Here is a 12,348-nt window from a genome sequence, read left to right on the forward strand (position 1 = left end):
CTTTTCCATAGCTGTATCCAATGCATTTTCTTAACTAACACTGATCATCTGGGCATTAAGACCTTGCTGCATACTAATGGCCACATTTGCTAGATAAGCTAAGTGAAATAGCATAAGGATAAACCCAGTGCTAAACCTAGTTTTCTTTGCATCTTTTTCCCCAATCATCGCTTCACATTGGAACAGTCTGATCAGTGGATTAAGTATCAGCATAAACTCTTCATTGTCCCATTTTTCCTTGCAGGTCGCTTTGCTGCCCGTGACTTAAAACAGACTGTTGCTGTCGGGGTAATTAAGTCTGTGGATAAAGCATCAATTGCTAAAAAGTTGACACAGAAGCTAGTTTAAGATCTCTACAATGAAAATTCACATTCAGAATAGACATAGCAGATTTAATTTTGGTAATGGTTTTTGTTTAATTTGGTATGGTGTTTTTGGCACTGCAGTTAATGCTAGCACTATTATAAATCAGTAATAAACTCTATGCATGTGGTTGTGTAGTTGTCTCCCTTCTTTGCTTTTAATTCAGCACACTAAAGCTCTCCCTCAAATGATGTTTCTATTGTTAAACAAATCATGCTACTGAAACCTACTGCATACAGACTGCCCTTGCAATCTTGCCACACAGCACATGTGAAATATAGCAAGACTTGTAGAGAAGTTTAACTAACCTGTTCAGATGGTTCCTGATCCCTGGAACAGGAAAATTTGAATCCAAGCCTCCTGGTCTAGAGGTAAGGACATTTCTTCTGCACCATCTGATTTTGTATATGTTGAAATGCAATACCCAATATCGAACATGTGATCAAAGTGAAACATGTTGTAAACTGTAGTCAGCTGCTATTGCTCCCTCTAAACAACAAAAGGGTCTAGGCCTGAAACATCAGCCTTTCTGCTCTATGATGCTGCTTGGCCTGCTGTGTTCATCCAGCTCTGCACCTTGTTAACAAAAATCAACTGTTCTCTTTTCACACCAGATAAAGACTCTGGTAGACTAAGTCAGGATCCAAGTGGCATACAAGAAATCTGACATGGGTAGAAAGGGTGAGCTACAAATTGGGAATTTCAAATTGAAATAGTTACTTTAACCTGTTGCAGTAAGTTAAATTTAACACTTTTTATCTAGAGAGCTTTAATGTGGCACACATCAGTCTGGTACAAGGTCCAGATGTGATGGAAAACCACTAGGATGTGGGTAACAATACCCCAATATAACTTTGGTTAGAGGGGCACTTTCTGCTTGACTAAATACCAAGATTTCTTTTGGGTGGAATTAAAAAACTTGTCACTTTGTCTATAAACAAATTGCAGTATAAATCAAGAAATTGAGGTGCCTGTATTACTGTAATACAGTAATCATGGGGGCCTTTGTACTAATCAGATTTGTCTATGATAAAGGCAATAGAACAAAAAATCAGAATATACCCATGATGGTTTTCCAGAGCAGGATGCTGAGCAACCAACTAAAGAACAATATTTCCGATCTAATCCTGTACAGTGCAATGGTAATGGAACTAGTGGACATTTTGTTGGTATATTAGATTTTTAATTGAGCTGGTCCAATGTGACCCCACTTGGGGTGGGGGAGGGAACTCCAGGTCTAGCAGCATCTGGAGAGAACAGCTGATGGTCCAAGTCAGTATGACTCTCCCTCAAAAATACAAGTTTGTTCTGAAGTAACAAAGGATTGAGGGGAAGAGCAGTAGATCTTGAAGACTTCTAAGGTTCTGCATATGGTAGGCTAATTAGTAGAATGAGATCACATGGAATTCAGCATGAGCTTGCCAAATGGGTACATAATCTTCCTTTTAGGGTAGAAGGTGTGATTTTGTATAAATAACTTGGATGAGAATACAGGAAGCATGGTTAGTAAGTTTGTGGATGTGACCAACATTGGTAGTAATAGATAGTGAAGAATGGTATCAAGAAGATACAATCTTTTGATCCATTGGGTCAATGGAGATTACTTTCCATTAATCCAATTAATGTTTATGTATAACAAGGGTGGGACTTTTACAATTAATGGTAGGGCCCTGGGTAGTGTTGTGGAACAGATCTAGGGGGTTACAGTAAATTTCTTGAAATTGCATCACAGGTACAGTGGTTAGAAGGAATTTAGCACACTTGCCTTCATTATTCAACTGAGTATGAGTTGAGATGTTGAAGTTGTACGATATGTTGGTATACTAGAGTACTTCCCAGTTTTGTTCTAAGGATATGAAACTGGAGAAGGTTCAGAAAATTTGTCAGGATGTTACTCAGAATGGAGGGTTTGAGTTCTAAAATAGGCTTGGACTTTCTTCCTGCAGCAGAAGCGGTTGAAGGGTTCACTTTTTATAAACAAGGTGAATAGCAAAGGTCCATTCACTACGGTTAGGGCATTCAAAACTAGGGGTCATAAGGTGAGGGAGACTTTTTTAAGGGCAGGAGGCCACTTTTAAGGCCTTGTGCAGAATGAACTGCCAGAGGAAGTGGCAGATGTGGATAGTCACAACACTAAAGGACATTCAGACAGGTTACATGAATAGGAAAGGTTTAGAGGGATATGGGCTAAATGCAGGCAGGTGAAGCCAGTTTAGTTTGGGAACAGGGTGTGGACTGAAAGGTCTGTTTCTATGCTGTATGACTTGTCAGTACAGTTGAAATTTAATCAGTCCTACTGGACTTAATGGTAATATGGGCACAGATCTCCTTATTGACACTTAGATTTTCAGCATCTGCAGTGGCTGTATCTTAAAGCTAGGTCTTCTGACTCAGACTGTACTATCACTGTACCATGAATCCAACTTAGTTTTAAATGTCACTCAAATTTTAATGTAATCAAAATTCTCCAGGAAGCTATAAAGGCCAATTGGCTATGCTCAATTTGGAAACTTGATAGTGAACAGGCAATACCTCTTGCTTTAAAAAGCAGACATGGGGATTGGAATGGTTTTCTAAACTAGAAAAAGCTAAAGGGTTGAATGGATGCCACTTGACACCATCCATTACTACTACTAATCCTTGTAGATGAAGATGAGATTGGTTTAAAACTTTCCACATTACAACACTTCCAGGTAAATGATTGGAATAAATGGAATGGCTTGGTTAGTGGCAGAGCTAGTTTTAGATCACGGTATTCACCATTGCTAGAATATGGTAGTCACAGTATATAGTACCTCTGCCTGTTTCTTCTTTGGGAATGAATATAATTGGCTGAAGGCTGGTATCTCTGCTGTGGATCTCTGAAGACCAAGAATGCTCATCTGATTGAAGATGCTTACAAAAGATTCAGCTGCCCTTTGTCCACTAGGCTCCTCTTGAGAATGGACTTTTTGTGGAGCTACCACCTCCAGTGACTTGCTTAATTGGTCACTCCTCCTGGTAAGACTACACAACATAGATCTGATCTTTTGGGAAGACTTTCCTTGCTTTCTCGGGTGTGCAAGGAGGCCGACATCTCTTGGTATCTGATTCTGCTCCTAGTATATCACTGAACCACTCTTCCAATTTGCTGGCCATGGAGCAGTAAGTATGCTAGGGTGAGATTTAGAATGGATGCTGAGGTGATTTCGAGATCTTTGCAATATCTCTTTTATGAAGGATGTGTACATAACAGTCAGCCTGTTTGTGTTTTAACAGGCATCTGTCCCCAGCAAACTATCTTTTTGCTACCAAAAAGATGGCTTAATAGCCTTTCTCGCTAGGTTTCTTCACCACCTAGCAGTTATGTGCTTAAGGGCTTCTTCAGCAGTGGTACTAAGATACACTTTAATGATACTGAAACACCTTAGTACATGTCCTTCAGTCTTTCCATACTCAGTAGCTTCACACAACTAGTGAGGCCAGGACACAAGGACAGGTGATCACAGTGAGAAGGGTAGTTGGTCACAACTGCTTTCACTACTGACATCTAATGGAGTCTTGGGGCTCTGGTTCAAGACTCCAAGTCTGAAACAACACAAAGGGGGTCACAGAAATAAGTACTGTCCTGCATTTAACATTTTTTTTAAAAAAAAAAAGTGATAGCAATGCTAGATACTTTTCCAGCCATGCTTGAGGAAACAATTCTTGATGTAAGAATTCTAACCTGCTACCTGCATACCTCCAGACATATTTGTAGCTGAATACAGGGATCTCTTGCATATGCTTAGACTACAGAATCTCAATTCTTCATGTTTGAGAAATCCACACATGATTTCTTAGACTGTTATCTGCAAACATACCCTCACTTGTCAAGTTACTTTAGTTTTGCAAACTACAATGTGGGTCTTTGGTTTTGATCTTAAATCTTGGAAATAAGCCTCAAGCTATTTGCATGTTCCTTTTCTTTCTGCAGGACAACAGCTACCATGCACAGGCCAGGCTTGCCATATCATTCAGTTGTGAAGGTGTGATGATCTCTTGAAATAGACAAAACACTTCTTTAGATTCCAATTATCCAAAACAATATCAACCAGATGGTTTTATTATAGAACAAAACTGCATGCTATATAAATCAGAAATACAAACAGAAATTACTGGAAATGCTCAGGTCTGGTAGTATCTATGGAGAGAAATCAGTTAATGTTCCACATCCAGTGACCTTTCCTCAATTCTGAGGAAGGGTCGGCAGACCTGAAATGTTAACTGGTTTCTCTTCACAGATGCTATCAGACCTGTTTTGTGCTTTTACAATAGTTTCTGATTTTACAACTTAAGCAGCACTTGCTGAACCAATTATGTTTGTTATTAGCTATGCTATCAAAATTACATGGTCAAAAGTGACAGACATTTTTGCTGAAAATGAAAGGCATATGTTCAAGCCTTTCACCTGTTTTGAACTGTCCTGAAACACGGAGCCTACAATTTCCTACTGCTTTCTCCTATGGCAATACCTCAGCCAACCATAGACTTAACAACCACTGTCTCTACAAAAACAGAAGTAGCTGGAAAAGCTCAGCAGGTCTGGCAGCATTTGTGCAGAAAATCAGTTAATGGTTCAGGTCCAGTGACAGATGTTGCCAGACTTGCGGAGCTTTTCCAGCTACTTCTGTTTTTGTTCAGACACTTTCAGCATCTGCAGTTCTTTTGGTTTTTATTTGCCAACCAAATGTTTTGGTCTGATCACCTGAAATTCTTCTTTTATCAGAGCAAGATAAAAGCTTTGAAAACTTTTGGTAATATTCAAGTTAAGTAGTACCATGTGATGGAAGTGCTTATCCCTTTGCCCTGATACTTTTGTGGGGACACTTCAATGAAAGCAGTTTCATAAAAAGACTCATTTAAGAAACCTTTCTAAAGTTGACCTTTAAATAAGGAAAAGCAAAATTTCTTTGGCTTAGTGTTGTGAGCCTTTGAACTGTAAGACAATAATTTGCACTTTATCACCTTTTTTTAAACTTTCCAGACCAGTAGAACTCAGCTGGTAGTATTCTTAACTTGTAGAAAATATTATGCATGGAGGTATGAGGTTGAACGTTACCTAAAATTATATTCCAGTGGAAGGGAGGTTTTGTCCTCGGATGTTGAAGATCCCATGATGACATGCAGGGAACAAACTTGCATGTTCCATATTTGAGGCAAAGCCAATGAATCAAGATGTTAGTTTAGTTTATATACATTTGAAGGTTCAACTTGAAATACACGATTAATGGCTTTATCAAAATACAAAAAGAAAATGGATTGTCTTCAATTCTTAAAGAAAATTGTCTATTTTAAGATTAGCTTATTGCAGGAAACAAAACTAGTTCAAATGCTTCAGCCTCTGTATTCCATCAAATGACTATAAAGAGCACTTAAATGAGAAATTAGATTTACTTCTAACACCACTTTGAACAAAATAAGGTGCAATTCAAGTGTGTCAGTTGACTCTGGTGTCAAGAAACTAGTATCTCCTAATTTCACATACTGAATGTGAAAGGTTGCCTGTGGTGTATCCAGCTTGGTGAGACAACAGGAGCCAGATTTGGGAATACAGTTTTTTGACACTTGGAACAGCAGAGGGTCAGAAAGAAAGATTTGGTAACATACAGGACTAGAAGCCTTGTTCTTGCATGTTGAAAACCATGCACAGTTAAAGATAAAATTGAAGGAGGGGGGGAGAAAAACATTCACTGAAAACTCAGATGGCAACAGACATCTGAGGATAAAGTCAAACATTAAACAATTGTGGTCTCAAGTTAAGGGAGTTAGAGGTGATGAGCTTAATTCTTCCTGCCAGTACCAGAGATTGTGTTAAACTATATTTGTATGTGTTTTATTTTTGGTTTGTAATCAAATTCCTCTTCCTTTATTCAAGAAAGCCTGGTAATTGGCTCCTTAATTTTCAAAATTGCTTATTTTAATTAAAATACAATTAAAGGTGCATGTGAGAAGAAAATAAAAATTTGTGACTAATCAAGAGGGGATTAAAAGGACAGCAGACCAACTACCCAATCTCATCTGGTCACAACAGTACAAATTTCAGTTCATTATTTGGAACTGAGCAATTCATTTACATAATGGCAAAAACTGTCAGTATGACTGCAATGGTTCCAGCTACAAATGGACACCTTCAAAATACAATGCCAATTGTGTATATTTAAGGCAGAGTTACTGATTTAAACTTTTACTTATGAATTGAAAAATTGCAATTCATGTGATTGAATTGTTTCATGCCATTTGTTGTTTGATAATTCTAATAGTGAAATTAACCAAATTTTGCCTTAGTAGTTGACAATACTTTGACTGATTTGCTGTACAGGCCTTGGGTAATGGAAAACATATACATAGGATATTTGCAATTTTGATGGAACAAATGAGAAAATAAATACATTCAGTTTATAATACTTCATAGGATTTTATGTTGCAATATAACATTGGAACATAAATATTTTGCTTTTAAAATATCTTCCCGTAGCAATTTTTGTACATAAAGAATGCAAACACGTGATATAGTAAGCTGCAGTCATATAGCACACCTTTTACATTCAGTAGGTTGATTGTACCACCTGATTTACTAAGTACATAATTTAGGGGAAGCCTAATCAAGGATAAGAGCAAAGTACTAAAATCCACAATAGTTGTTTATCATTGTTAGAAGTTATCCATTTATAAACAATAGCAGAATTGTAGCTTGATGCATAATCTGTTCACATTTCTGAATGTGATTAATCAAAATATTTATCTTCAGCTGTTGATTATGCACTGACTTATAACAAACTCTGGCAATCTGATGCATCAACTGTGGCAACTACCTGTAATGAACTTATTACAAAGTCCACCATCAATAGCTTGTTTACACTTCAACTTGAAATCAAAATGAAGAAAAATTTAAAAACTGAAAATTTCAAATTTCTGGTTAAGATTTGGGGCCTATCCACATTCTGTGGAGCTGAACATTTCAACCTAAGTGTACTGGTAACAGTTCAGTATTGTACAAGACCACTGCAGCGCCAGGCCAGAAGTCTTAATACAAGTAATTCAATTTAATTATTTACTTTTTATCTAAACTTACTTGAAATAAGTACCTTTTTTATTAAGAATTAAATTACATCCTTTTTAAAGAATATAGTCAGTTGTCATTAGTTAAGCTTAACTCCACACTAACTAACCAAATATTTTAAGAATCATATCAAAACCTACCTTTTTCTTAGCCAGGCACGAAATGCAAGTAGACTCCTTTTCAGAATGTGTTTTTTTTTTTTTTTTTTTGGGGTCTTTAAGATGAATTTCAGTAATGAATATGAAGCAGTATAGTTATTAAAGCCTTAAGCAACCTAAAGAGTCACTGTCACTTTTGTTCTCCAAGCAGTTCAAGAATTGTGCAAAGGAATGCAATTCATTCTCTATGAGACAGAACAGGAAGTAACCAGTTTGAATTTGTAGGTATTTTGTTTAAAAACATGTATAGTCTCATCTCCCTCAAATGGTCAATTATTCATACAATGATTAAGTTAATATATTCAAGGTCTGTTTCATGTAAATGTATGCTGCATCTGAAACAGCAAATGTCAAAGTCATACTTGCAATGAAACTGCACTTTGTAGTGTCCAATGGTAATGTATTTAAAAGAACAAAAAGGAGGGAGAATTAGCAAGTATTAGAACAGTATCTTCAGCTTACAGTTTTACATGCAATGATGTACTATTCCAAATGTTGTAAACATATGTAATACAATGTATATATTTAAAATTGATAACTGCACACATTGCATAATGTATGTACAGTTGCTTTTGCACTGTTTACTGCTTGAATGAGCATCTGTGACTAAACATCAACTTTTGAGGACCTACACTCCTAGGTAGTGTTACCACTGAGGAGTTAAGGCCATCCATCTCTGGTGCAGGAGGCAGTGACGTTCCCTTTTATCACAGCTAAAACTGGACTTGTTTGTGCTAATGTCCTGTAATTCAACCAACCATATCTAAAATCATAAAGACTCTTCAGAGACTTCCAAATCTTAGTATAAATTAAACCAATACAATGAAATGATGCTTGAGATAGAACTTAACCTATTTATTTAGGTTAATAACATTTAAAAAGTCAATAGATAAGACAGAAATGGAAATTTTCCATCCCAGAAAACCTAACCCTCAAAAGGGTTATCCAAGCACTGCTTTCAATCCCTAACAGCAGACCTGGAAGAACTGAAAATAAATTTTGAATTTTCAATTATTCTCAATGGATCGTCTTAAAGGCTGTTTTGTAGTAACTTCCATCTGTCAAACAGATTTTTATCTGTAACAGGGTGTAAATCCTTAAGAGGTCTCAACACTGCCCTCAGATGAGGTAAAAGAAACTTTAACAAGTTTCCCAGTCATTCATTCTCAAGTAACTTTGTCTGATCACTTACAATCAAAACCACATATAATCCCATGAGTACATTGAGAGTATGCGCAGCATCCATGTTAAAAGCAGAAGGACAAAAAGGATCAGTGCAAACTGAAACCTGAACCTATTCTCAGCAAAACTGCTATTTTTAACTTTATTTAGAATACTGAGATGATGTCAAGAACAAAAGTCAAGCTTATATAGTTAAATTACTAAATGAGGCTGCCTATAAATCTGACAAGCAGGCAGATGTATCCCATCAACAGCATAGGTAAGATTAGTAAGTGCTAGTTGCCATGGATGGCTGCAGTACACCAGATATGGTGTGCCTGGTTCCAAGGCGATTATAATACTGGCAAAGGCAAGTAACAATATTTACAGTCACCTCACAAGGTGGGTCTCGAATGATTTTCTCGATCATCTATGTACAAAATATGCACAGGAATAAGCAAGTTTCAGCCACTTTACAACATCAGATGGAAGTATCCACAGTTGTGAATCTGTGACGTTGGAGTTCGTAGGATGTTAATCAGATAAAATGTGCACGAAGGACACTGGAAAGACACCACTTCTGTCAGGTTGCCCCTCAATATAGCCAATCTGTCAAAATTGAGGAAATGAAGGTTTAGTATCTCAAGATGCAAATATTTTCTCTTGTACCTAAAGTGCAAACATTAAGTATTTTTATTTAATCCTCATTGTATACTTGTGTGATTTGCACAAAGACAGGTCCTTGGCTCATTGTCTGTTGTTCCTGACATTATGACTTCAGATTTTCTGTTGCAACTAATGAATAGTCCAAATTCTAAAACTGTGTAAATGAGGCTGTGTGAATACTACAGGATTTGGGGACTGGAAATTTGCCACTGGGGAAGGGTGATGTATGACCTCATCAAAATCCATAAGTAGACCTCGACATTGATCCTCAAAAGCACTGCAAATTTAGTGAAATGTTAAGTCATACTAACCAGGAGCTTCCCAGATTGAATTTCCATTCTGTGCTGAATTTGTTTTAGTAGTAACGTTGATCAGGATTCCCACTAAAAACTTCACCCTGCATAGGTGTGTGCAAGACGGGACATAGCCATCCTTTGTCAATCCATTCCTGGGGTCATCAAGCCTTTGGCCGTGGAGAATGGATGAGATATTATTTGTTTGCTGTGGTAACTGTAGTTGAGAAGGGTACTAGAATTGGCCTTAACACCCAAAGGATTCCCATTTAGCTCCTGTAGAACATCTGCCAGATGAGCACTTTTGGACGTCTTTAAACTAAAATTCTCTGTATAGTGTGTTGACTGAAACTGGGGAGGGACCTGATGAACTGTGGCGAGTTCCCACTGCCAAGTCATCATGTTGTTCCTGAGTTCATGCAGCACTACCATTGCAGCTCATCAACTAAATGGTCTTTCCCACTTTGTACTATAATGTGCTCAGAGCAACATTTGTGACTGCAATTTTGGTTTTTAACTGCACACGAATTCAAATGCAATCTTTTTATTGAGTTAGGGAGTGCAGTTCTTAGGCTGTGTTGGACAAAAGGTCCAAATTTGGATCCCTGCTCTGTCCTGAGTCGGGATCTTTGCCGGAACTCAGACGCTGAAGTTGACATTAGTGAAGAGACAATGAGACCTTCAAGAGGGTTTGAATGTCAGGTGAGTTCACGTTTGTCTGGAAATTTCTTGTATGTTTTAGGGTCTAGTAAGGAATAGCCACATGTATGACTGACACTTAACTGAATAAGCTTTAGTTCTGCGTGTGTTCCAGAGGACAGCAATTCTTAATGCTAATGCTGCAAATGTAAGGAGCAGTGATTATTATAATCAGACCCAACACTTCCATAATATCTGGTTTTAGCAGTATTACCAAGTGAAATGCACAAGGTAAATTCACTAACATATATCTTTCCTCCCACCTCATTACAGGAATACTTGATGAAGGTGAACCTCACATTCCCTGAAAGCACCTGGCACACATTTCCATAGACCCAAGGCTGGCAAAGTCAATCGTCATAGTCATACAGCACAGAAACCCTTCGGTTCAACTCATCCGCACCAACCAGACATTCCAATCTGACCTAGTCCCATTTACCAGTACTTGGCCTATATCCATCTGAACCCTTCCTATTTGTATACTCATCAAATGCCTTTTAAATATTGTAACTTGTATCCGCCTCCACCACTTCTTCTGACAGCTCATTCCATACACGCACCACTCTCTGCGTGAAGAAGTTACCACTCGGACCTTTTTTTATATAATCTTTCCCCTCTCACCTTAAACCTAAGCCCTCTGCTTTTGGACTTCTCCACCTTAGGCCTCCATTTTCCACTATCTGTCCCCTGTATTAGCAGTTGTTAAATATCTCACTCGAGAGTTTTTTTTTGTGAATAATTTGCTGAACAGCACTGAGGCTATGAAAGTATGAAAAGAAATCAAATTATCATGCAAATATACCTAAGCATATCTTTTACTTTTGTCTTGTTTTAATGACGTGGAATGTAATATATTAGTATTTCCCTAATCATGGTAGTATATTGGTCAGTGGTTTGGGGGCTGATTTAAGGAAAGATTTATTTCACTTGCTTTGTTCTGTATTACTTTATATCCCCCCTCTTCCAACCTAACCCAGCTCCCAATGTTTTCCCAAAATATGGATCATTATTTCACAGGATTTGATTTCTGCCTCTACATTTCTTTAAGTCAACCTTTTGTATTTAAATGTTTCAAGATTTAAAAGATTTCTTTACCGGATGGAAGTGTATTAGCTTCTCAAATGCTTCGTCCCTCAATCTTTTCTCACACATCTGTTATATTTCTGATATTTATAGTGTCCTCTACTATGAAAACCATGCATAACATTGGTTTCAATTATCTGCATTTCCGAGTTCACTATTACTTGTTCCCTAGTTGCACCATCCAAAGGTCTTGCACTTAGTTCAGCTACTGTCTCTTTATATACCCACAGAACCAAGTGCTGGGAAATGGGATTAGAATAGTTAAGTGGCTGTTTTTGACTGGTACAGATTGTGTCTAAGGGCCTTTTTCTGTGCTTTTAGACCTCTATGGCTCCGTGATGCTCCATCCTGATGAGCCATCTTGGCTGTTTTTGATTTGCAATTATCTTCTAATCTTAGGGATAGGGTAAGGAGGCAACCTCAGCTGGAATGGTAAACTCAATTTTTCTCCACTGGTCATGTACCAACAATGGTTAGCCTTCACTGTACCATCCACTAATATCTCCATGGATCAATCATTTAAGAGACGTGCAATAGCAGCTCTATTGCTTCAGTTGTGTATTGAACTCTGATGTACCATATTTCATTCCCTTATTTCCATCATCTGGACACTATCCACTTCTCTCAACTAAAAACATAGCAGCATGGTGGCTCAGGGGTTAGCACTGTGTGCGTGTGCACGTGTGTGTCCTCCTGGTGCTCTGATTTCCTCTCAGTCCAAAGATGTGGAGGTGGATTGGCCGTGCTAAATTACCCATGGGAAATGCAGGGTTACAGGGATAATTTAGGGGTGTGGGTCCTGGTGGGATGCTCTTTGGAGGGTTGGTGTGGACTTGATAGGCCA

General features: G+C 37.8%; 1 protein-coding gene across 3 annotated transcripts in view; it reads right to left on the reverse strand.

The window, feature by feature from the left end:
• Positions 1–6,779: 6,779 nt before the first annotated feature.
• Positions 6,780–12,348, reverse strand: part of LOC109937727 (arf-GAP with SH3 domain, ANK repeat and PH domain-containing protein 1-like) — a 315,453-nt gene continuing 309,884 nt past the window's right edge. For all 3 annotated transcript variants that reach the window (XM_048595762.1, XM_048595761.1, XM_048595763.1), the window contains one exon: positions 6,780–9,372. In XM_048595762.1, the coding sequence (XP_048451719.1) occupies positions 9,298–9,372 (75 nt within the window). In that variant the 3' untranslated portion in view covers positions 6,780–9,297. The remainder of the gene's footprint in view (positions 9,373–12,348) is intronic.

Source organism: Rhincodon typus, chromosome 4 (genome assembly GCF_021869965.1).
Source record: "Rhincodon typus isolate 14 chromosome 4, sRhiTyp1.1, whole genome shotgun sequence".
NCBI classification, from domain to species: Eukaryota; Metazoa; Chordata; class Chondrichthyes; order Orectolobiformes; family Rhincodontidae; genus Rhincodon; species Rhincodon typus.